General features: G+C 49.3%; 1 protein-coding gene across 1 annotated transcript; it reads right to left on the reverse strand.

Annotated features, from left to right (window-relative positions):
- Positions 1-9,189: 9,189 nt before the first annotated feature.
- LGALS12 (galectin 12) lies at positions 9,190-17,151 on the reverse strand. Its single transcript, XM_024749196.1, has 9 exons — positions 17,082-17,151; positions 15,272-15,360; positions 14,964-15,177; positions 13,991-14,110; positions 13,225-13,263; positions 12,633-12,659; positions 11,921-12,009; positions 9,900-10,050; positions 9,190-9,438 (listed from the first exon to the last, which is right to left on the reverse strand). Exons 1-9 carry the CDS (start codon positions 17,148-17,150, stop codon positions 9,292-9,294), a joined length of 945 nt encoding a protein of 314 aa, XP_024604964.1. The 5' UTR covers position 17,151; the 3' UTR covers positions 9,190-9,291.
- Positions 17,152-20,782: the final 3,631 nt, after the last annotated feature.

The raw sequence follows: 20,782 nt of genomic DNA on the forward strand, positions 1-20,782 counted from the left end.
CCGTTTCCTTTCACAGTCTTTTCCTCCCAGCTCAAGACCATTCTAGTTTAAGCTGTGCAATGTCCAGCAGCGTTGATTTTCTGTGTGATTGAAGTTCTAGGCGGGGTTGGATTCAGCTCAGGGGTGTGCAGCTGAAAAAGATAAGTTGCGTTCATACATTTATTCCAGGAAACGGAACAATTCCAGGAAGGCATGTATCATAATCTTAAAAAAAGGAGCTTGTCTGGCCTAGTTCCAGGAGGGAACTTCCCCACCCCTCGTGACCATTCCCTGTTTCTTCATCCAGATGGGGGCCAAGTGTAGACTTCAGCTCAGCATTGCTATTGACAGTGCCCTGGCCATGGTCTTAGACATCTGGGGACATTTAGGGATGGAGTGAATAGTCCCTACATGTCCTCCAGATGGAGACCATCTCTGGCCCTGCCCTGGCTGACAAGGTGCCTTGGGATGAGACAGCAGAGGAGCTGCGTAGGAGTCCTGGCCCCGCGGAGCCTCCAGCCCTCCTGCTTGCACAACTGCTTTGCTTCTCTCCCAAGCCAAGCCCCTCAGTCGATGCTGGAGACGCAGAGAGGGAGGGACGAGCACACAGAATCCTGCCTGAATGGAGCTGCAAGTCCAGAGGGGTGCAGACAGGAACAGGGAATCACAGCACGACACAACCATGGGGGAGACGGGGAGGTCCTGGGCGCCTGGGGACCCAGAGGATGGCAGCTGACCAGGCTGGGGCCTGCAGGGCAGCTTCTCAGATGTGGGGTGTCTGAAGGGGAAGAAGAGGAAGGGGGGTGTGGAGCAGGGTGTGAGGTCAGAGAGAACTGGATGCACACAGGAGCAGAGGCAACGACAAGCAGTGGGTCAGGGAAAGGGCAAGTCATCCAGTCAGCCTGGGTGGAGCAGGAAGGGTGAGGAGAGGTGCGGAGGGCAGGTCAGGAAGTGCTGTGAGCTGCCCAAAGGACCTTCCCTGTGCTCTGACGTCAGAGGAAAGTCATGGGCAGACGTGCCCTTAGGAGGCAGGTCACAGAGAGTCTTGGGGACACTGGATGTGGAGTGATGGGAGCGGGGGGGCACAGTCAGGGGGCTGACGGGGTCACAGAGGCAGGGACGGGGCTGCCCTGGACCAAGTCAGTGGATGGGAGATGGACGAGGCAGTGAATTCAGGAGAAACTTCCAGGGTTGGCATTGACTGGACTTCGTGATTGGATGCAGGTGGCAGGAGTTGGGGTGAAGGAGGGGCAGAGGGAAAGGATGTGCTAGGGAGATGGAAGGCTTAGGATGGTCCTCTTTTGGGACTGGGAAACCTGGAGGAGGGGTTGAAGGGGGGATGTCATTCCCCAGATCAGGAATGTAGAGGGAATAGAAAAAGTATTAGTTCTTGCAGCTGGGGTGCCCTGGGGTGGAACATGGACGGTGAGGAATGGGGTGAGGAAGGGAAGAAAGTCAGGACCATGGGGTGCCTAGTGAGAGATGTGGGCAGAGGAAAGACCCAGCTCGAACTCTTCACACAAGTGACCTTGAGCAGGTCATCGCCCTTGAGCGCCACATGGCAGGTGTCCACCCCACTGCAGACACAGCTGTTTGATCCCACAAGGTCCTGGTCCCTGGCTGAATTGCCTGTTGGGTCACATTAAGATCCCTTCAACTTGCATCTTCAGGACGTCAGCTCTGAGAGAAGGGCACCCTGAGGCCAGGAGGGGATCTAAGTGGGGGCTCAATGTGACCCTGAACACCACGAGCGGGGGGTGCCGGGCTTGAGGGTCAGTGTGCAGGAAGGGCAGGGACTCGAGACTGACTGCTCAGTGCTGTCCTGGGTGGGCCTGGCTCTTGGACATGTTGGAAAGATGCTGTACATACCGTGTCATGAGTACACATGTGCAGAAACACATCCACACAGCCCTGTGCATGTGGAGGCACATCTGAATGAACATGTACTCAGCCAGCACAGTCCCTGGACCCTCCCTCCTTTCCCATGTCTCGGTGTGTGTGTGGGGGGGTGAGGGTGCCGGCCGAGACAACTGCTTGCACCTTCCGAGTTTCCCACCAGTTGATGAAGCTGAAGCATCCCCCCTTACCCCCAAAGAAGCCACTCTCTGGGCGGTGGGGCTCAGGTTCATGTACCTCTGGCTGTTCTAGGGCAGGCAGGCCAGACACTACACCTGGAGACCTGGTTGAGATTTTTCAAAGCGGCTACGAGATGAGAACGTGATCCATCTGGCTCCCGCAAACAGGGAAGGATTTTCTGTCTAAATATCATCCCTTGAGTTTGGAAGCACGAACGTGTGCACACTGAATTGTGTTCTTTTCCACCTTGAGTTCTTTGGACATATTGTAAAAGACTCCGAAACTTTATTCTCTATAGGATGGAATTTGTTGTACATCGATTGAGCTGCACTTTTTGGTAACTCCTCTCACATGTCCCCAGAGGAGCTTGTTTGCAAAAGATCCACACAGCGTCAGTCTGGCTCCAAGGAGAGGGCAGGGCCTTCGGAGCTTGCAAGTCCTGCTTCCAAATCCTGGCTCCACCGTATCTCAGCAGAGTCCTTGGGTGCTAATCATCTCCCTGAGGCTCAAGAGACAACTTCTTAAGGGGAGATGATAATACTTGTAACCCTTTGGGATAGGGGAGGGATGAAACGAGACAGCAAGCTCTAGAGCGCAGGCTCAGCAGTTTGCTCCGTGGCATGTGTGATCTTCCTGGACCAGGGCTCGAACCTGTGTCTCCTGCATTAGTGGGTGGATTCTTAAACACTGCGCTACCAGGGAAGTCCCAAGAGAGTAGATCTTATAAGTTCTTATCACAAGAAACAAATTGTAACTATGTATGGGGGTGGGTGTTAACTAGACTTATTGTGGGGATCATTTCACAATATATACATATATTGAATCATTATGTTGTACACCTGAAACTAATATCATGTTATATGTCAATTATATCTTAATACAATTTTTAAAAATTTAAGTATGTATATTATAATTCCTAGAGGTAGCACTAAAATAGTTATGCAAAGAGATATAGTAAGAAAAGACAATAGGTTAATTGAAATTGGATGCTAAAACTGTTCAAATATTCCCAAAAAAAGGCAGGAAAGGGAAAAACAGAGGACTAAAAAACAGTGGGAACAAATAGAAAAAAACCAATAAAATGGTACACCTAAAACCAAACCTATCAATGACTACTTTAAATGTAAATGGTCTAAACACACCAATTAAAAGAAAGATATTGTCAGAATGGATTAAAAAAACCAACCAACCAACAAACAAAAACTAAAACCATGACCCAACTATGTGCTATATACACAAAACTCAGTTCAAGTATAACGATACAGATAGGTTAAAAGTAAAACGGTGCTCTGTGATGATCTAGATGGCTGGGATGGTGGATGGGGTGGGAGGGAGGTCCAAGAGGGAGGGGATATACATATACATATAGCTGATCCACAAACAGCAGAAACTAACACAACATTGTAAAGCAATTATACTCCAGTTAAAAACAAAAGAAGTAAAAGGATGCCAAAAAGATACAACATACACACACTAATCAAAGAAAGCTGGAGTGACTATACTGATATCAGACAAAGTGGACTTCAGAGTAAAGGGATAACTAGGGACTTTGCAAAATGACAAAAGAGTCAATTCATTAAGAAGAAGACATATGTGTTGGGGATCCCCAAGACCACCCCAGGTTCACTGATTCACTAGAAGGACTCATAGGACTTATCATATAGTCATACTTCCAGCTAAGATTTATTACAGTAATGGATACAAAGTGAAATCAGCCAAGGGAAAAGGCACATGGGGTGATGTCCAGAAGAAAACCAAAGGCAAACTTCCGAAGTTCTCTCCAGTGCATTCACACGGGATGTGCGTAACTCTTCCACTGATGAGTTGTGACATATGCAGTGTTGTCTACCAGGGAAGTTCTCTGAGTCTAGAAATTCAGGCTTTTATAAAGGGCAAGTAATATAGGCACCCTCTGCCTAGCATGCACCAAAATTCTAGATTCCCAGAAGGAAACTGGGTATTCAGCATAAACTATATTTTTATATAAACAGTTTAGGCGCAGTGAGCCACTCTTAATAGTTAGGAATGTTTTATGTCAGTATAGGGAATTGTCTACCAGTTAAATTCCCAGATACTAGCCAAGAGCCAACCTTGCAAGCAGGCTCTTCTAAGAACCGCTGTTTCAGGACTAGCATGGTAATTTTTTTTCTGCACGACGTATTTTTTTTATTCTACATGATTAATATACAAAATATCTCCACTTCCCTGGAGAAACAGTATCATGTCTAAAACACACTTTGATATGCACCGAACAATAGAGCTTCAAAATAAAGGAAGCAAAACCAGACAGAACTGAAAGGAGAAATAGATAAATATGCAATGGTAGCTGAAGACTTTCACATTCCTCTCTGAAAACCTGATAGGACCTGTAGACCAGAAAACCAGCAATAATAGAGAAGAACTGAAAAACACCATCAACAAATTGAATCTAATTGACATTTACTGAACACTCAACTCAACATCAGAGTACACATTCTTTTCAAGGGTCCACAGAACATTCACTAAAGCTTATATTCTGGATCATAAGAAAATATTAAAAATTTTTAAATAATTGAAATTATACAAAGTGTGAGTTAAACTACAGCTCAATAATGGAAAGATATCAGAATGACCTACAACACTTGGAATTCAATGACATACTTCTAAATAATCCATTGGCCAAAGAGGAAGTCTCAATGGACATTAGCAAATATTTAAAAATGAACAAAATGTAAACCCAAAATATCAAAATTTGTGTGTTATAGCTAAAGTGCCGAGAAGAAATTTATTGTATTAAATGCTTATACTAGAAAAGAAGAAAAGTTTAAAATCAGTATTCTGAGCTTCCAACTGAAGAAATTAGAAAAAAAAAGAGCAAAATAAACCAAAGCAAGCAGAAAGAAGGAAATAATAAAGATAAGAGTGGAAATCTATAAAATTGGAAACCGAAAACAGAAGAGGAAATCAATAGGGCCAAAGCTGTTTTTCTGAAAAGGTCAATTAAAGAAAGGGAAAAAGATTCAAATTACCAATATCAGAAGTGAAAAAAGGGCTTTCACTAAAGATCCCCCAGACATTAAACTAAGAAAATTATATTATGCACTCTACCTACATATATACATTTGATGACTAAGATTAAATGGACCAATTTCTTGAAAAACACAAACTACTAAAACCAACCCAAGATGAAATGGGTACATAGCCGATTTCTATGTCCTATTACAGGAATTGAATTTTTAATTAAAAATCTTCCAAATGGAAATATCCAGGTCTAGATAGCTTCCCTGGCAAATTCTATGAAAGATTAAAGAAATATCCCCAATTTTTACAAACTCTTCCAGAAAATAGAGGAGGGGACAGCATTACCCTGATACCAAAGACAGACAATGATAGTGCAGGAAAGTAATATTAGAGATCATTATCCTTCATAAACCAGATGTTAAAATCCTCAAAAATATTTTAGCAAATCAAATCCAGCTACAGGCATACCTCAGAGATATTGTGGGTTTGGTTCCACATCACCACAATAAAGCGAATATCACAATAAAGAGAGTCACAGGAACTTCTTGGCATTCCAGTGCACGTGAAAGTTATGTTTGCACGGTACTGTAGTCTATTAAGCATACAATAGCATTCTATCTAAAAAACAACATACATGCCTTAGTTAAAAAATTATGCTGTTGGGAAAAATGGCACTGGTAGACTTGCATGACACAGGGTTGCCATAAACCTCGAATTTGTTAAAAAATGCAGTATCTGTGAAGCACGGTAAAATGAGGTATGTCTATATTTTCAAAATGAATAATATACCACGGCAAAGTAGAGTTTATCACAGAAATGCAAGTCTGGTTGAATATCTGATTATCCACTATGTAATACACCATATTTATAGCCTAAAGAATAAAAAACAAATGTTCATATCATTTGATGCAGAAAAAACCTTTGGCAAAATTCAACATCCATTCATAATAATTTGTGATAAATTCGTAATAATAGTAATAATAATAAAAACTCTCAGTAAACTAAAATAGAAGGGTATGTCCTTAACTTGATAAGGGGCATCTACAAAAAATCTATAGTTAATATTATAAGGCTTCCTCCCTAATATTGGGAACAAGGCACAGAAGTCTACTCTCATTCGTCCTACTCAACATTGCACTAGAATTCTTAGCCAGCATAATAAGACAGGAAAAATAAAGCCTTATAGATTGGAAAGGAAGAAGTAAAATTGCCCCTTTTCACAGACAACATGTAAAAGATTTATGTAAAAGATTCTGTGTAATAGACAAAAACACTTCTATATATAGAAAACCAATCATATTTCTATATAATTACAATAAACGATTGCAAATGGAAGCTAAAAACTACCACTTACAATAACCCTAAAAAGATGAAATACTTAGCTATAAATCTAAAAACACATGTATAGGATTTGTATACTAAAAACTAGAAGATGCTGATGAAATAAATCAAAGACCTAAGTAAATGGTAAGACCTGTTGTGCTAGTGGATTGAAAGATTCAACATAATAAAGAGGTCAATTTTTCCCAAGTTGCTTTATAAATTTTAATGCAATTCCCTTCAAAATCCCTGCAGGATATCTTGTAGGTATGGACAAGCTGCTTCTAAAATTTATAAGAAAAGGCAAAGGATCAAGAAGAGCCAAAATAATTTTGAAGAAGAATAAAGTTGGAGGAATTACATTACCCATTATCAAGATTTACTACAAAGATGCAGTAGTCAAGACAGTGTGGTATTGGCCAAGAGACAGACACATAGATTAATGGAACAGAATAGAGTCCAAAAATAAGCTTGCCCAAATATGGCCAATTGATTTTTGACGAAGTTGCAAAAGCACTTCAACAGAGGATAGATAGTCTTTTCAAAAATGTTACTGGAATAATTGGACATCCAAATGCAAAAACCAAACCAAACCAAACCAAAAGAAACCTCATAAAACTTCAACCTAAACTGCACAACGTAATTAATAATTAATTTAAAATGGATCATAGATCTATATGTGAACTATGAAGTATAAAACTTTTAGAAGAAAACAAAGGAGAAAATCTTCATTAGGCAAAAACTTCTTAGATATGACACCAAAAATACGATTCCAGAAAAAATTGATGAATTGGACTTTATCAAAATTAAAAACTTTTGCTCTGTGAAAGAAACTGTTTAGAGAATGAAAAGATAAGCTAAGACTGGGAGAAATTACTTACAAACCACATATTTAACAAAGGACATTTATCCAGCCTATATAAAGAAACTCTTAAAAGTCAGTGATAAGAAAACAAACAACTCAATTAAAAATGGAGAAAAGATCCGAACAGGCACTGCACCAGAGAGAATACACAGGTGGAAAATTAGCACATAAAAAGATGCTCAACATCTTTAGCCACTAGGCAAATACAAATTAAAGCCACAATGAGATACCTCTACACACCGATGAAGATGGCTAACATAAAAAATACTGACAATTATGAGCATTGATGAGCATACAGAACGACTGGAAATCTCATAGATTGCTGGTGGGAAAGCAAAATTCCCAAAACTACTCTGAAACAACTCTGGAAAATTGTGACAGTTTCTTATAAAGTTAAACATGCATTTACCATATGATCCCTCAATCTCACTAGTAGGTATTAACCCAAGAGAAATGAAAAGTTACATTCATACAAAGACTTGTATACAAATGATTTTAGCTGCTCTATTCATTAATTGTCAAAAACTGAAAACCACCCAAATGTTCTTCAGTGGGTCAATTGTGGTACAATGGGATACTGCCGAGTAACAAACAGGAATGAGTCACTGATACAATACATACAGCCACTTAGATTGATCTCCAAAGGGTAATGCTGATTGAAAGAAATCAGTTTCAAAAGGTCACATCCTACCTGATTCCGTTTATATGACATTCTCAAAAACACAAAATATAGTCATGGAGAGCAGATCAGGGAGTTGCTGGGGGTTAAGGGAGCGGGTGGAGGAGGTACAAGTACACAGAAGTAACACCAGGGAATTGTTTGGAACGATGGAGCTGTTATATATCTTGATTGTGGTAGTGGCCACACAGATCTACATATATGTTAAAACTCAGAATTTTACCCACCCCCCCAAAGTCAATTTTATTGTGTTAACTAAAAAAATAAGATAAAAAGTAAGGATAACCACTAGAAATATAAAATGGAATTTACAACTTCCAAATCAGCATAAGAAAAAAAAGGGGGAGGGTGATAAAGAAGACTTTATCAATCCAATAGCAAGTCCAAAAGCTGAAAATATGATGAAAAATAGCAATGGTAAATAGCAATGGTAAAATAGCAATGGTAAATGGTGATAAAGAAGACTTTATCAATCCAATAGCAAGTCCAAAAGCTGAAAATATGATGAAAAATAGCAATGGTAAATAGCAATGGTAAAATAGCAATGGTAAATGGTGATAAAGAAGACTTTATCAATCCAATAGCAAGTCCAAAAGCTGAAAATATGATGAAAAATAGCAATGGTAAATAGAAAACACAAAATAAGACGGTAAAATATAAATAAAACCAATATTCCGGGAACCACAGGAGCAGAACTATGGCCAGGCACGTGGTCATCCCGTGGAGGACACTTCCAGCCTCCCTTGCAGATAACGTGGCTGCGTGACTGAGTACTTGCCAATGAGATGTGAGTGATAGCGTGTGCTAATCCCAGGTCTGGGCTTATGACATCAGATGGGCCTTGTCCGTATTCTCTATTTGCCTTCTCAGCGGTTGAAACCTAGATACGGTGGCTACTGAGCTTCTGCCATGCAGGTGATGCTGATGCCCTGGCGGGGGGGGGTGGTATGATGACTAGGATGACCCAGAAGGTCCATAATGAGCAAAGTTGCCCCACTGACCCGGACAATTTTTCTGTTTAGATGAGAAGGAAATAAACATCTAAATTTTTAAAGCCGCTGCATTTTGGAGTGCCTTCATTAGGCTACAAAGCCTGCCTCCTTGTCTAGGCCCTGAAGGAAGGCATAGCCAAATCAGGCTCCTGGTGGAGGGAACTGCAGAGTTTCTGGAGCCTTCACACTCTTGTACCCCCTTTCTGCTGTGGGGTCCAAAGCACCTGCAGACTCAGGCTCCTGGTTCCAGAAGCGAGCCAGGCCTGACACCGTGTTGGCAGGTGGAGATTTTAATGAGGGTAGGAGAGTGGGGCCATCTGGTGGGGCCCCGGCTATAGGCTGCCCCTCTTCTTCTCTGGCTGGGCTCTCTGGATCCCTCCTCAGTAGTGGACGCAGTAGAGCTGGACGCTGCCACTGATTCGCAGCTCCCGCAGCCGCTCCAGGGCCTGCTGGCCCAGGCTGGTGGCCCCCACGCCCTGCCCACTGAGGGCCAGCTTCAGCTCTCCCTCTTGGCATAGGAGCAGAACCTGGGAAAGGAGGGCATGGGGCTCTGCAGGCTTCCAGACCTTCCCTTGCCTGCCTGATGCCCCACCTGGCAAGGACACAAAGACTGGACCCATGGGGCACCCAGTGATGGAAAAGACCAGGACTAGGGGCCCAGCTCATCATCAGCCCTTCCACAAGGATCTGCCCAGGCCTTGGCCTCAGTTTCACCATCTGTAAAAGGGGTCGTTGCTCTCCCTGGACGAGTGGTCTCAACCTCAGCGGCACACTGGAGTCGTTAGGGGGGCTTCTTGATAATGCTGAGGCCAGGGCCCCCCCTGATTAATTAAAGAGTGGTTTCTGGGCATGGGATCCCCAGCCCAGATCTCCTCTCCCCCAGCGGGCACTGGCTTCCCTGCCCTCCCGACACACCCCCAGTCTCCCGGATGGGAATGCAGCCCTGCACTCCACCCAAGAGGGACCAGGCACATTGGCTCCGACCCACCTCGAAGAATCGCTGCGGGTAGAAGAGGAAGGGGGCCAAGATCAGTTTCTTCCGGCCCCAGCGGGAGACCCAGGCCAGAGTTCTGTCGGCGAAGGAAGCCCTGAGCGTCACAGGAACGTGGGCGGCCTCGTCCAGCAGACTGAGCGTGAAACTGCGGAAAGGGGCCGGAGAAGGGGCTGAAGGCTTGCTAAGTGCCAGGGGCGGTGCTAAGCCTTAATGTCGGTGGCCCAGGGCTGACTTAACCTGTAGAAATGTTCTGGCTGGTCCACGGTATTCTTCAACTTTAAAGTAATACCATTTTCAAAAATTGAGAAAGTTTACATAAAAGATAGCTTTCATCTTCTCTTTTAAATAATTAGAAGATATGGCATCAGAAGATCTATGGAAATATTCTTTCCACTTCACCACATTCCCAACCTGGTGCCTCACTATTTATGTGACCTGCCTGGCCTCTGAGGACATGTGAATCATGGCCCTTGAGAGAGAGAGCAGTAAAATCACTCCCTGTGTCACTAATAATAACCATGTGAATTGAGCTAAGATAAGTACCTGGTCTCCTTGTCTCCAGGCTTGGGGAGGAGCGGGGTTCTTTCCTTCACTGGGAACTTTTTCATTTTCCCTGTAGAGTGGGATTATCTTTCTCCTTTTTTTCTGATGGGGGAACTCAGCCCTCCAGGCTGAGAGAGGTGTAGTGACTTGCCCAAGACCACAGTTTTTAAGAGGCAAAACCAGGAATCCAATCCAGTCATGCCTGGCTTTGGAGGCTCATGCTATCCAGGGCTGTGCTGCACACCTGCCCATAATTCACAGGCCTGATCAAGAGCATGTAGCACAAGGGTTAGTGAGGTCAGTGACTTCAAAAACAAAAACAAAACAGAAGCGGGTAGGGCAGGGAGAACATAGGGCACTAGCCTTACTTCCCTGGCCCTCCGCCAAAAGAATTCTGATATCACCACATTTGTGGACCACTTGCTATGTTCCTGGCACAAGTCTCCGTATTTACACCATCCCTGAAGCTGGCACTATTTTTATCCCTTTTTACAGACAAGGAAACTAAGGCACAGAAAGGAAAAGTAACTGCTGTGAAGTTGCACATGTTCTTTTTTTTTTTTTTTTTTTTTTTGTGGTACGCAGGCCTCTCACTGTTGTGGCCTCCCCCGTTGCGGAGCACAGGCTCTGGACGCGCAGGCTCAGCGGCCATGGCTCACGGGCCCAGCCGCTCTGCGGCATGTGGGATCTTCCCGGACCGGGGCACGAACCCGCGTCCCCTGCATCAGCAGGCGGACTCTCAACCACTGTGCCACCAGGAAAGCCCTGCACAGGTTTTAAGTGTCCTCAGCAGAAGTCAAACCCAGGAAATCTGTCCCAAAAAAGTCATGAAATCCAATGCAATTCCAGAAGGAAGGAAGGGAGGAGGGAAGGAAGGATGGAGGGGAAGAAGGAAAGGGAAGAAGGAAAAGGAAAGAAACAAAGAAAGGGAACGAGAAAGACACTTGTCTAAGTGGCGTGGAATCCGCAGGTTTGGGAAATGAGGCATGAGCACCCCCTATGGGAGAAGTCAGGAAGCATCCACTTGGTTACTGCGTCCCTCCAAGTCCCCACCTCCCAGCACCAGGCCTCTTCTCTGGGGTCGCCTGGCTGTGTTTCCTAAACCAGGGCACTGTGGGAGATCACATCCTCTCTCTGGGTCTCAGCCTGTGCCTTTAGAGGGCCTCTCCTGAGGCTCCAGCTGGGACCTGCGGTGAGAGGCTGGTTGTCCTGACCACATGCACAGACAGGGAAGATACTCCCGGAGTGGGAGTTGCTGGTGCCACAAAGGCACCAGAGCCCTGGACCCGATCCCAGATCAGACTTGCACAAGCCCTGCGACCTTGGGCAACTTACTTCTGCTCTCTGCTCCTCTGTTTCCTGATCTGGAGGATGGGGATTGAGCAGTGGTGCTGGGGGTTAAAGCGGTGATGTTTATCAGGCTTGTGCCTGGCACAGAGATGCCCCTCCTTCCCCTCCTTCTGCATACTTACTCCTTTGGCTCCGGCAAGACCAGCGCCCTCACTATGATGACCTGTCCGGGCCAGAGACCCTGGGGAAGGGCACGCGAGCAGGGCACCTCCTGAGGGAACACGGGAGATGACCGAGAGGGGGACTCACAGAGGGGCTCGGGGAGGGATACTGCCCCTAGGAGCTGCTTCATGGGCTGCCCTCAGAGGCCAGGGAGCCCCGGGGCTGGTTAATCTCTGCCTCTAGGCCTGCATCCAGGAGACACTTCTGCTCAGTTATTAGACACCTACTGCAGGCCTGTCTCCAGTACTCGGCTCTCTCTGGCCTCTCCCCGACCCGCCCAGCCCCCGTGCTGGGAGCCCCTAATGCTGTGCTCCAAACTGTAATGGCTCATTCCTTGGTCTGCCCCCCTACCAGCCTGTGGGCAGCTGGGGGCGTGGCTGGGACTGATTTGTCCCTCCATCCTAGAGCCTGGCTCTGGGCCCAGCACAGGAGAGTATCAGATAATTGCGTACAGAATAAATGGAGAAAAGCTCAAATGCAGCTGGAGTGTCAGCCTGAAGTCGACTGGCCCACCCATAGCCTGCAGTTTCCTATAAAGAAGGGGAGACCCTGATGCTGAGGCCATATGCCTCCAGCATATGGGAGATGAGTGGGAGGGGGTGTCCTCCCACTCCTGATGGAGCAGGTGAGGGACTGTCCCTCTGCCAGGCCGAGGAGGGGGAGGTCACTCACCAGGCTGGGGCTCTTCAGCAGGAAAGGCTGTCAAGGAAAGAAAGAGGGGACATGGAGGCCACATGGTGTTTGCTCATTGAAAGGGAACCTTGATATTATTCTTTAAAAATGGGGATATTTGGGGTTTGCCCCTCTCAGAGATAATGCGGGGAAATGACTGGAACCCCAGTGGGGCCCTCTTGAATTCAGATGGACACCAGCTCTGGAATAATGCAGGAAGCGCGTCATCTCCCCTCCCGCCCTGCTGGCCAACCCGCTACCTCACAGGGATGCTGAGAACTGAAAGCTCCAATTGAGACGGATCTTCTGATAGGAAGACTGGGGCCCTGCCCGTTCCGGGAAGCCAGCCTACCCCAGCCATCCTCCCGAGCTGGTCCTGGTGCCGGGAGAGGCAAATCCAGGCTCCCAGGGACTGAGGTGGGGCCAGCCGTCTCCATGGCAACCGCACAGTGAGGGAGGGGGCAGCTGGGCCTTGTGCAAAAGGAGCAGCAGCCCAGCGAGGGGCGGGTCCCGCTGGGGGAGGAGGGAGAGCCAGTGGCTCAGCCGGCGTGGCTGGGACCGCGAGGGCCAACCCTGCTCGCAGGAGACTCACGTGTCCAACCGGATACTCGCTACCGCCCTCCGCAAATGGCTGTTAGGAGAGAGAAAAAGCAACAGGCCAGATTCGGGACCACTGCAAGCCCCAGAGCTTGACTGATTTCGCTCCCACCTGCCCTCCAGTGCCTGGGAGGGGGCAGAGGCCAGCTTTGGCCTTGATAGCTCCTCCTCTCCCCGAGGCCTTGTCGGGGCTTCTCAAACCCGGCATTTTGAACATGCTGATTCCTGGGCCCCACCTCTGACTTACTGAATCAGAATCTCTGATGGCGGGTCTCAGAAGTCTGCATTTTTTTTTTTTTTTTTTTTTTTTTTTTTTGGGTACCATGGCTCACAGGCCCAGCCGCTCCGCGGCATGTGGGATCTTCCCGGACCGGGGCACGAACCCGCGTCCCCTGCATCGGCAGGCGGACTCTCAACCACTGTGCCACCAGGGAAGCCCAGAAATCTGCATTTTTTTATCAGCTCCTCAGCTGGGAATGAAACCCCACGGGTCCAAGACTCCAAGTCATTTGCCTTGTGGCCACTGCTCCTCATTGACCAGACCCCATGCCCAGGCTAGGATTCTGCCCGAGGCTCTTGGACCCACCTTCTGTGGTCACCTCACCCCTCCTCATGTCCAACACCTGGATGGATGCCCTCCACCTTGGCTATAATTGGTGTGACAGGGCTTGTCTGGGGCGGGAGGGGATCCTGGGCCTGTCCAGGCATCAGGGGAAGTCAGAGGCTGCTGCCACCCAGGACTTGGCCCCAAGGGAACTTACGCTGATGTTCAGGAATCCAACGGCCGTCACCAGGATATCTCCATATATGCCCAAGGTGTCTACACGAGACAGCGGGAGTTGGTAGCGGTAATGGAGAAAGTGTTGTCCGTTTACACTCACCTAGAGAGACAGACAGACCAGGCCGGCTCAGCAGCAGCTGATGGCCCTGAGTTCATACTCACGTGCCAGGCATCATGAACATCCTTTCTGGAATTTTCCTCATTTAACTTCACACCAACTCTACGAGGCAGGCATGTTTTACAGACCAGGTGCCCGAGGCTTGGGGAGCTTAAGGAGCCTCCCCAAGGTTGGGGAGCTGGCAACTTCAACGCCCCTCCGGGCCCCTGACACCCCATGCTGGCCCCATTTCGCCTCTCAGCTGACCCACCAGCAGCTGGAGCAGCAGCCCCCGAGCCCTCCCCACCATCCACAGGTGAGGAGCCTCCGGAGTCTGTGTGACCCCTGTCCCACAGGTGCCCCCCTCCACTGCTGGCTCCCACCAGCTCCCTCTCCCCTAGAGAAGTCTGAAGATCTTCCTGGCAGGAGTTCACATCAGCGGTGGAAGCCTTGAGGCTTCACTCTCCCTGTCCCTTCCCCCTCTTCCGTGAGACGGGGAGAATGAAAGTGCCCTCCTCGTGGATTGCTGTGAGGATGCAGTGAGCTAATATTTAAGGGATTAGAACAGCGCCTGGCATACTGCAGGCGTTCTCTAGACGCTCCCTGTGACGGCGGCAGTGGTACCCTCTGCAGGGCCGGCACCATAGGGCCCGCTGAATGCTGCCATCTGTATCGGGCCAAGTGGGCCCAGGGCAGCTTGGGACCGGGCTTGGCAGCTCCTTGGTTCCCTGGGTACTGGACTCTGTGCGCCATCCCCCCAAATACCGCTTGACACAGTGACATGGGGAACTTGGCTGAAGGAAAGAGAAGCAGAGGGACACAAGTTCTAGACCCCCTAATTTCCCCTTCCGTTCACCTTCATCTCCTCATTTCCAAAGAGAAAGAGGATGAGGAAGCTCGCTCCTTTCTGCAGGGCCAGATGGGGCCACCGGGCCTCGGCTTGCCAGCGCCCACCGCGCAGGGTGTTGCAGATGACGTGCGGCTTGGTGGTGTGGAAGCGAGGGTTGAAGTGGATGGCGATATCTGGCCGGGGGTGCAGGCTGCAGCCGCACTGGAAGTCCACCTGGAACCTAGGGGAGATGAGGCCCCCAAAGGGCACCTCCGGTCAGAGACTCCCGGAGACCCTGAAGGTAGAGAGGGAGCCCTGCCGAGCACTTCCCTTACCTGCGTGCATTTAGGGGGACCGCTCCCTGGAGCACGACCATCTTGCCTGCTCGCAGGCCACCAAAAATTGTCGTGACATAAGGAACCACCTGAACAAGGGGAGAAACCCATCCATACAGGGTTGAAGAAAGGGCCTAGGGACCCCTGGGTCGGGGGGTGCGGTGGGGAGGAAAGAGGAACAAGAAGACTCAGCGCTCCCACCCCAAACAGAAAATGTCCTAATGGGGAAAAATTAGTTTTCTCTGAAGTGTTCTCTTCCATCTTCTCCCCTTTCCTGGACCATCACACATCAAAGCCACACTGCACGGGCAAACCAGATTCAGCCCCACTGCCCCCTTGGAGCACCAGTCCAGCCCCTTACCCCAGCTCCTAGGGCACAGCAGTGCCCCCAGTGAGGCTTACTGTTCCCTGGTTGCCACCCTGGCCTCCAGAAGCCTGGTGTCGAGGCTTCCCAGGGACTGTTTATTGGCCAGAACCTGGGAAGTGGGAGGCAGAAGGGTGGACAAATTGGGATCTGAGCGCAGACCCTGATATGGACACCTGGAGAGATACCTGATAATGACCCAAGCCTACCTTCCCAGCTCACCTTTCCCCTGGCATTCCTAAAATATAGCATACACTTTTACCACTCCTGACCCTTTCTGGGGTGTTTCCTCTGCTCTCCTTCTACCCTGTGAAATCTGACTTGACTTTCCAGGCTCTGACACCGTCTCCAAGCATCATCCATTTTGGTGCCTGAATTATCCCTTCCCTCACCGTGCTCTCCACTGGCATGGCGAGTTTGGCCCTTGGCCGGCTGGCTTAGAGGGAGCCGTGTGGCTGGCTGTTCATGCTGGAGGGCACAAGCCCTTCAAAGCCGAAGCCCTGTCTTTCGCTTCTACAGGCTCAGTGCCTGGCCTGGCACAGCGTGGGCTCTGAGCAGGTATATGCAGAATAAATGTGACCATGCAGCAGGTACTCAATGGCGGTGTCTCCTGGGCCTCGTGCGGTGTCCTCCAACTCCTAGCAGCCTTCAGAAGCCTGAACTGCCCAGAAAGAGCTGAGATCCAACAGTGTTGCCCTCCAGGTGGGATTTCGCAGCTTGCAAAGCAAGCAGCCACTGTAACCTGGACGGCTGCTTCATCCCATCACTCAGGCACCTGGGGAGGTGTGGGAGACCCCGGGCTGTCAGAGCACCCACAGCTTAGCCAGGCTCAGCATGTCAGTCCCTCCTGCTTCCCAGGCTCTGCGCCTGGCCTGTAATTAACTGAGCCAAAGCAGTTCTCCTGGGAGGCGAGGACCAAGTAAAGGGAAAGTGATAATTAGTGCTCATTGGTGGGAGGGTGGAGTCTGCTGGGAGTTCAGCCTTCTGTAAAGTACTGTCAGGCTTCAGGAAATCTGCAGGGCACTGGGCTGAAGGAGGAATCGAGGAAACCCCAACACCATCTCTCACTTGGAGGTTCCGACCTGACTCCCAGGCTGGAGATGAGCCTGCCCTTCCTAGTGATCAATGTTCCCCCAGTGATACTACGCACTCCCCGAGACCCTCCTAGCCACCCATCGTAAGGTAGGGGACACCACTCTGTCTCCAGGCCCTACTACTTTTAAAACGCAAGGACCCTGTGAACCCAGCAGTCATTGACACGCGAGTGGGAGTGAGCTGTCAGCCACTTTGCTAAGCTCAGGGTGGCCTTCCAGAGCCCATGGGCAGGGGCCAGGGAAACAGGACCTATGACTGAGGGCCTCTCCAGCCCCCAACCTGGGATACTGGGCCCAGCTGGAAGGGGGAGCCCTGAGACCCAGGAGGTTCCGGACCTGAGCGGCTGCTCACCGGGTGGAAGACTGGCGGCTGCAGGATGAAAGTGTCAGGAAGCGGGTCCAGTTTTTCTCCAGGCGACATGGTGGAGGGGGGGCCTCCAACTCGGGCTGCAGATCCTGATTCCAGGAGCCCTGCCCCCACTGGACTGACTCACCTTTCCCAGCCAGGTCCTAAATGCCTGGGGCAGCTCTCCCAGCTGTCAGTCTCACCTGCATCTGGCAGGGTCCTTCCTAATGGTGCTTGGAGCAGGGCTGGGAGGGCAGCTGTCCAGCGCCCCACACCAGCTCCAGCCCCACCGGCTGGACTGGGTGTCAGAAGAGATCCGTGTTGAAGGGCGCGAAGCTTGTACTAACTAACCCTCAGGGTCTGAAGCACAGAGCCCGTTGCAGAGGGAAGCCAGAGGCTGGCTCCTTTGGGGCCAGCGGGGTTTGTGATTTCCCGGGCTGCAGCCTGAGCCCTCCAGGGGTCAGAGGCAGGGGTGATGGTACACGGGGGCAGGTCCCAGGAGAAGCCCCGCCCCCAGCTTCCTGGACACCAAATGAGTGGCTTCCCCTCCCCTCCCCACGAAGGTTTCCAAATCTCTCTCTCTCGTTTCCCCACCCCTTTCCCCACTCTTCTCCCTTTGGCAAATTTTACAGTCCTTTGGGGCTCCATTTCAGCACTGGGTGGAAATGCCAGGGCCCAGACGGGGTCACAAGAAAGTGGGATGGGGAGAGGTGAGAAAAGGCAGGGAGAGAGAAGACCCTCTTAGGCTCAGAAAAGGGAGTGGTGGGCAGTGGGGAGCACACAGCTGCACCGAAGGAGACCTGAGTTCTTGCTCAGCTTCTGCTCTAATGTGCTGTGTGCCCTGGAACAAGTCACTTACCCTCTCTGGGGCTCCCTTTGATTATCTGTATATAGAAAGGGTGATCACAGTAGCGTGTCTCCTGTCTCGAAGGGAGGTCTGTATCTGGGGGTGGGTCTAGATTTCTGTCTTTTTGTTTTTTTCAAGCTCCCCTATGATCCTCTGGACTGGAATCATTCTGGTTCTGGTTCAAATTCCAATAAGCCTTTCCCTTTAAAAAGCAGCACAACCTCTCAACTTTATCCTGAGTTGGGAGGCCCCAGGATCTGACCACAGCGTCAGACGTGGCAGCAGGGAATTGCTGGCAGGGCCAGGCTGGGCAAAGGCTCAAGGGCACGGGGTGGTGAGGGAAAAGTAAGCAGCCGCTCTGATGGTGGGGCGAGTACTTGGGCAGTGCTGCGGAAAGACGTGTGTTAGCCATGCTACTGAAGCGCTGCCTGGAAGCTTGTTAGAAATGCAAGGGCCCCACCCCAGAACTACTGGGGATCAGAGCCCAGGAATCAGCATTTTAACGTACTCTCCCGGTGATTCTGATGCATGTTAATGTTTGAGAAGCACTGACTTAGGTCCTAACCGGCAGGACTTGGGATACAGAGCCAAGGTGTTTGTTCAGATCCTGCTGGGTAGGTGGAGCTGCGTGGCTGAAGGTTTTTCGTGCGGGAAATTTGATTGGAGGTGCATTGAGGAAGGAGGAGAAATGAAAGGTGGAGAAACCATTTGAGCAGGGACAAGGCTGGCCTTGCCGCTGGGAGTCAGATCTGGGTCCTGGGTCCTGGTCCCAGCCTGGTAGCACCCCTACTCCCATCCCAGCCTCAGCGCCTCTTCTGTGAATTGAGGAACCAGGGCCACCATAGCGGAATACCGGGGACTGGGTGGCTGAAACAACAGGAGTTTATTTTCTCACAGTTCTGGAGGCTAGAAGCCCAGATCAGGATGTCAGCAGGGTTGTTTTCTTCTGGGGCCTCTCTCCTTGGCTTGCCGATTTTGTGTCCTAATTTCTTCTTGTAGGGAGACTGGTCATATTGGACTAGGGTCCACCTACTTGACCTCATTTTACCTTAATCATCTTTTTAAAGGCCTTATCTCCAAATACAGTCACATCCTATGTACTGGGGGTTAAGACTCAACGTATGACTTGGGGGTGGGGAACGCAGTTCAGCCCATAACAGAAGGGTAGTTATAACTGTTCTCTTTTTGAAACTCCAAGGTATTGCAGCAGTCGGGAGAGGGGGATGCTGAGGCCCTGCAGTGGGAAGGCAGCAGAAGGAAGGGGGATGGTGCATTTCATTTCTCTTTTCAGGTGACCCCAGCTTTTGACAACTGGGAGGGACCTGGTTGGCTTAAAGCACATGTCCGGAACTTGTTGAATCTGATCTAAGAGGCTCCAGAATAAGAGAGGGTCTTAGTGTCTGTTGTTCTGTCTTGGGGTGGACACAGAGGGGTAAATTCCTCTTCCTGAGCCAGAGTGAGGGGGGGACTTGTGGGAGAGCTCCAGGAAAGGGCTGATGGTGACCCTGACACTGGCAGGTGGGTTTCCCCTGCCCCAGACGGGCACCCTCCCACCCCATCCTCCCAATTCCCTCCACCCTGTGCTTTTTCCTCAGAGCACTTAATATAACTTGTCATTATATACTGAAGAATTGTTTGGAACTTCCCTGGTGGTCCAGTGGTCAAGACTCCGTGTTCCCAATGCAGGGGGCCCGGGTTTGATCCCTGGTCAGGGAACTAGATCCCGCATACCACAACTAAAAAACAAAACAAAACATCCCACATGCTGCAACGAAGACCTGGCGCAGCCAAATAAATAAATAAATATTTAAAAAAAGAATTGTTTAATGTTTGTCTCCCATTCCCCCTACTCCCCACCTATAAGTTCCATGAGGGAGATTTATTCTTATACTCTCAGTACCAAGCAAATGCCTGACACAGAGGAAGTGCTCAAAATCTATTTAAAGGCTGAATGACTATAAGAGGTGATGGTTTATGGCTCCTGTCCTGTCTCTGCCTCCTTCTCTGTCTCTCCCCCGGCAGGTGTGGAATTGTGGCCCAAGCACAAAATTGTCCATATACTCTTCTAGCTGGCCACAGATTGTCATTGAGGCAATTTTATTGATATCTGTCAATTACCAGTTAATAGCCTGGGAAACATAATCCATTTTCAGGGATCTCAAGGTGCTCCACTCTCCCCCTTTCTATGATCCAGCAGCCTCTTTCACAATCCCTGCTCCTGAATGGGTATAACTCTCTGGGCCTAGGGAGGGACTAATGCATAGATTAACCTACTTTGGTCTACATCTCCACCCCTTTCTTCTATCTGATTCCTTCTATCTGGAAACTCTCATGGATCCTCTTTCTCTAGGGACCAGTTTTACATCATCCTGGAACAGAGGGTAGGAGAATTAGGAGAAATACTAGGCAAGAAGAATTGACAGAACCCGACAGCTGCCTGGATAAGGGAGACAAGGAGAAAGGGCCCCCAAAAGTGACTCCAACATCTTGAATCAAATGATTGGGAAGGGCTTCCCTGATGGCGCAGTGGTTGAGAGTCCGCCTGCCGATGCAGGGGACACGGGTTCGTGCCCCCGTCCGGGAATGTCCCGCATGCCGCAGAGCGGCTGGGCCCGTGAGCCATGGCCGCTGAGCCTGTGCGTGCGGAGCCTGCGCTCCGCAACGGGAGAGGCCACAACAGTGAGAGGCCCGCGTACGGCAAAAAAAAAAAAAAAGATTGGGAAGATTCTGGAAAAACAGGGAAGATTTACATATAATCTGGGGCGGTGGCAAGCTGGCTAATTTCAGCCAAGACCATTTTGGAGGAGGTGGGCGCACAGGAATCAGTCTGGATGGAGCCCGGACACCAGGGATGTCCAGT

The sequence above is a fragment of the Neophocaena asiaeorientalis genome, unplaced genomic scaffold (genome assembly GCF_003031525.2).
Source record: "Neophocaena asiaeorientalis asiaeorientalis breed wild unplaced genomic scaffold, Neophocaena_asiaeorientalis_V1.1 scaffold43, whole genome shotgun sequence".
Lineage (NCBI taxonomy): Eukaryota > Metazoa > Chordata > Mammalia > Artiodactyla > Phocoenidae > Neophocaena > Neophocaena asiaeorientalis.